We start from the raw sequence: 5,356 nt of genomic DNA on the forward strand, positions 1-5,356 counted from the left end.
GTTTCTTTGCATTTGCAACTCTTTTGTTATTGTTTTGGGAAGTGGTAGACTGACTCAGCGAACTACAACAATTGAACACCCATACGTGACAATTTACGTATATTTTTCATGATTGTATGTGAAGCGTGTTCCTAGAAATGTTGGTCCGGAATAATAGTAGCCGTTTGTATTGGCAGAATTATTTTGAATAATAGTACTAGTTTGTAGAAGTGGAATTGTTTTGAAATGTGAATGAATAAGCTTATGATAGTTGTATAGTTATCACTGTATCAAAGTATTTTCGTGAAAACGCGTTCCAACACTTTCGCTTCATACCGGGTGCGCTGCTGCTTGTAATTTACCATAAGGAGGACTCATGGATATTCAGAACATTTAGTCCTAAGCCAAGAACTATCTATGATCAACATAAAAACCGAATGTAAGGGGCGCATTTTTGTAGTTGGGCATAATCGCGAAAACCTGTCAACTGCTCCAGAAAGGTTTGGTTCAGTCGACGTCTTCCGCAGTTTTACATAATATTGCTTCAACAATTAGAACTGTGATGTTGTCAGTTCTATGTACTTGAGTTGCTTTGCTAATAAGTGTGATAAATTTTAATAGCTTTAGTTTTATGCTAATTGGAACCTAAAGAGACCTAATTAAAAAGAGATGAAATCAGGGTTTATTATTTAAGTTGACCACAAATGTTAAAAACGGGGTCTTTCGAATAATAAAGATGAATCTTACAATTTGGATGATATTGTTTTCGATCTTCATAACAAGTGTCTCAGCTCAAGGTTAGTTGAATATTGTATTAATAAAACCATTTGCTTTTATCCCGTTCAAACATTTAGTTTATTAATAGGTTCCTTCTCTCGGTAAATACCAATCTTTTTTACTTATATCAAATGAAGAAAACAACTCAGCTTTTGAAGTACTGTATACTAATTGAATCCATTATTCCAATTTTTTCTTTTGTTAAATTTTTATGTTAATAAATGAGAATTGTTATTTAATTAATTGTTCAATTTTGAATCTGATTACAATTTCAGATACCGTTGTGTTTCAGATCCTTGGAGGAAAGAATGTGTTGATGGGTTTGAACTGCTTTTTTACAAACAACGTAAAACTTATACCAGCGCAAAGTCTTCCTGTGAAGGATTGGGAGGTTACTTGGCTAAAGTTGATAATGAGAGAATAACGGCAGTCATTAATTCCACATTCACGTGAGTTGAGTATTAAGAAAATTATTTTCGATATCCTGGTGTTATTTACTATGTGATTTATTCAATCTATAGCATGAAACTCTAGACTAGAAAGGTGGAATTGATTATTTTACTGTTGTTTGTATCATCTCGATGTAGATTAAAAACTTATATATATAGATTTATGAAAGCTGAAATGGAATATTGTTTGTACAGTGATGTACGAGAGAGAGATTTATTTTACTTTAAGGAAGATTGTTACCTTATAGGGATAATCACAAATATGTAGTTCTTTATTTTACTTAATATCGCAAAACTAACCCCAATCTATATCGAGAAATCATTGTTGTTTTATTAACTACAGAACGATTCTTTTACCTTGAGTGTGTTGCATTGAAACTATTAGTGTGTCGTGAATAGAATAAAGCAAGAATCTACAGACAATGCTAACAAGTTTGAATATTTGAATAAATATAAACAAAATTTTTGTCCGCGCAATGGTTTTTCAGCAATTAGTTTATACATTCAAATTTGCAAATCACATGTAAACACCGGAACTAATTGGGAATTTTTGATAGCGGGATACTTGGCATAATCAGCTCTTCTATAATACTACATTGCTTCATCACACAGAGGGTATTTAGGTATCGTAGCGTGACCGTGGTCTATTTCAAAACTTCTATCCTTATGTTCCTTTTCTTTCAGTTTTCAATTGATGGCTCCGATCTTTGTTTTTAAAACTAATATGGTTTTTATACTCTTAGCATACAAGGTGGTGAAAACGCCTTTTATATCGGAGGAAACGACCTAGCGAGAGAGGGAGATTGGAAATGGCAAGATGGTTCTTATGTGATCATGAGAGGAGAAGCGGGATATCAAAACTGGTTTGTTTTTCAATTTTATTCCCAAAAGTCGCCTTGTAAATAACTATTGCTTAGATCAGTGGTACCCAAACTCTGGGTCACGTGAAGATTTTTCGAGGTCGCCTAATTTCTGTCAAACATGCGCACACAAGTGAATAGGATTTTAAAATTGGCAAGTGAAATTTGTGATGGTCGGCAGGTACCGTATAAAGTGCTTAACTTCGGAATTTTCGTCAATACCTCGACCAATTAATAATGAGAGATGAAGTGGGATATCAATACTGGTATGTTTATCAACTTTATTTAGGAATGTCTCAAAATATGTGCTGCGAGAAATAGTTTTTTAAACACGTATACTATGTAGTATTCATTATTCTCAATAATATAGCAAATGGAAGTACCACGGCATGACTTGAATGATGATATTCATTATCTACCGTTGTTAGAATCATTTTATCGTCGATGAAATGGTGACAAACCTTACTAGATAACAGTTACGGGCAAATGGATAAATTGTACAAAGCTATACTTTATATTAATTTACATTTAATGTATCAATACTTTTCCTGTTTGGAGAATAATTGGTAGTTATATCTGAGCAACACCTTGTCAATAACTATTGTTTACCTTAGAGCCTTAGATTTTAGACCTAATTGGTTTTCGCCTTCTAAATTTATCAGGAAATATAATCAACCAAATGGTGAGACTTTGGGCAATACTGTTGTTGAAGACTGTTTGACATTAGGCAAAGAAACGTATATGTGGACTGATTCATCTTGTGATGAAAACTTCTATTACATTTGCCAGAAAAGTAATATTCAGTTCCATTTTTTTTAATTGGGAAGAAAGGTATGATATGGTTTTGGTTTATGAACGATATTGTACAACTCTTCCTTATAATCACCCTTTCAAGGCGTTTCTAGCCATGTGATAAATTGTTCTAATAATGTACGAGTTTATGCAAGCTTGCTCAGCTGAAGGTAACGAAAACATATGAAGTTGCATGAGTTTCATTTACAGAAACAATAGGGCAAAACCGAAATATATTTACACGAAGATCAAAACGCAATATAATATATACCAACAATTCCGCAAAATCCATACAATATCATGAACCAAGCTTGAACTGTGGAACAGCTACAGTACCCGGAACAATACAGTTACAGTACCCTGACCGTCCTAACCTTTCAGGTATCGTGACGATGACTCATTCTTCCAATTTCTACTTGAATTGAACTACCAAATGATCCGAGTCACTACCGTATTACCAGATTCCGTACTGTAGTTTACCGTTCCCCATAAAAAAAACTTTGGTCTTTCACAAGCACGGGATCCACCGACATTTGCTAGCACCATACCCGTTAACTCGTGGTCACAGAACCGCTACAATTTATTTACGGACCTTCTGAAGTATGCGCACAAAGATGCCATACAACCTGAACTCAGGTTATGTACAAGGGGAGGGTTCAGGTTGTGCGACAACTTGGTGCGCATATTTCAGGAGTACCTTATTTTTAATTTTGTCGACGTCGCCACACAAAACTACAAATAAAAAACGATTCTCAGAGAGTCCTCAAAAAATTTTGAAATAAATGAAAATAACAGCCGTCGAGAGACAACAACACTCTTTGAACATAAAAGTTGAAAGCAATTTATCCAGTAAATAAAGCAAATGGGATTTTTCTTAATATCAACACGATGAAGAAAAGAAAGACTGATAACATGATGATCAACAACAACATAATACCAAACCAATCCATAGGTCCATTTCGTGCCCGATAATCTAGCACCTAATTAGTGATTGTAGATTGAATATGAATTAAAATAGATTGTCAAATTTGGATTATTCACTTGAAACTGATCAATACAGATCACATCGATACAAGTATCCGTATTATATGTCGGTTCCACTGAATGCTTATAATACGAATGATTAGACTTTAATCACTTAATTTAACTTGTATTACAAACAGAGATGCATTAGCAGTATTAATTCAAAAATGTTTTTATTTGTTAAAACAAATAATTTAGATAATTAAATGTTCAGTGTTTCTGCTTACATGAACCAACGTAATAAACCTAGTAATTCTAAATATTAACCAATTTTGGAAATTCTCCTTTAGTGTTTCAAGGCCCTTTCGTTAGAATACAAACCATCAACGGAAACCAGAGAAGGTGTTCTGCAACAGAATGCAGCACTGCGACACAAGTTGAATGGCACAAAGCATCTAACAAAGTATCGACCGCAACTACAAGTAGAGTTTTATCAAACGATACAAACTGGATCAGCAACATTGAATCTTCAAAACGCAAATATTGCAGATGCGGGATCCTATAGTTGTCGTTATCAAATTGGTAAATTGTGGAAAACTACAACTGAATCATATGAAGGTAAATATAGTTATTCACATTTATATATGTTTGTAATCTCTGTTTACTGATCTTGCGTAATTCCTTTTTCAGTGGCTGGAAATCCCTCAATCTATCGAATATCGAATGACGTCTGCAACTCTAACTTGATCATCTCATGGAAACCACATACAAATGCTGTTGGATTCCCACACAAGTAAAGTTTTATGATTATTTGAAAATCAAACCTTTAGAGAGACAATTAAAACTTAAAGATACGCGGTTCGCATTATCCAATATATTAATTAATCATAATTATTGCAATTGGTAAGATGGTTGATAACATGGTTGTACCAGGTATCTTTAGCATGTAGAACCAACACTAACATTTCCGTTACAAGACGACTCAATATAAAACAGATACATAAAGTTCTCTAGAACAAATTCTATTATTATGTCAGTATGAGCACACTTCTATTTCACAGAATTGAAGTAAGTTCGACCTTAGGTGGATCATCCAGATGGTTGGATTCACTAACATCTGAGAATCAGTCAACCACAATAACTAATTTGTCGTCAACCACAACCTATACAATCAAAGTAAGCAATACAGGTTCAATATATCGGTGACACCATCGTTTCTGATTTGTGATTACCTTTTTCTATTCTAAAAATTGGCAAGGTCACACCTCACCTTGTGTGTTCTAATTGTGACAAGAGATCTAAATTTTTGGGACATTGAAACCTACCTGAGTATTTTGCACAATTGTATATTGCGTTATTATATTGTATTCATGTCAATTATTTATACAGGTAACTGCATGTGTAACAAAAGAATATTGCACAACCAATTATTCTACCACCCAAAAGGCAAGAACAGATGGAGCAACGTTATCTGTTGAATCGCCATCTATTATACAGTACAAGAAAACACAAACTTGCGTCATCTCTTGGACCCTA

At 33.9% G+C, this 5,356-nt stretch overlaps 1 protein-coding gene across 1 annotated transcript; it reads left to right on the forward strand.

Annotated features, from left to right (window-relative positions):
* The first annotated feature begins 633 nt into the window (after positions 1-633).
* Positions 634-4,613, forward strand: LOC144425629 (perlucin-like protein). The gene is made up of 6 exons (XM_078114992.1): positions 634-776; positions 1,049-1,205; positions 1,949-2,068; positions 2,728-2,858; positions 4,171-4,438; positions 4,511-4,613. Exons 1-5 carry the CDS (start codon positions 716-718, stop codon positions 4,383-4,385), a joined length of 684 nt encoding a protein of 227 aa, XP_077971118.1. The 5' UTR covers positions 634-715; the 3' UTR covers positions 4,386-4,438; positions 4,511-4,613.
* The last annotated feature ends 743 nt before the right edge of the window (positions 4,614-5,356 follow it).

Source organism: Styela clava, chromosome 1 (genome assembly GCF_964204865.1).
Source record: "Styela clava chromosome 1, kaStyClav1.hap1.2, whole genome shotgun sequence".
Classification (NCBI taxonomy): Eukaryota; Metazoa; Chordata; class Ascidiacea; order Stolidobranchia; family Styelidae; genus Styela; species Styela clava.

What these genes read in the sequence shown, in the direction of transcription:
- LOC144425629 (XM_078114992.1), top strand. Translation starts at nt 716, where the DNA reads ATGAATCTTACAATTTGGATGATATTGTTTTCGATCTTCATAACAAGT. An exon ending in GTCATTAATTCCACATTCAC is followed by an intron (nt 1,206 to 1,948) that starts GTGAGTTGAGTA and finishes TTATACTCTTAG; the next exon opens with CATACAAGGTGGTGAAAACG. An exon ending in CTATTACATTTGCCAGAAAA is followed by an intron (nt 2,859 to 4,170) that starts GTAATATTCAGT and finishes ATTCTCCTTTAG; the next exon opens with TGTTTCAAGGCCCTTTCGTT.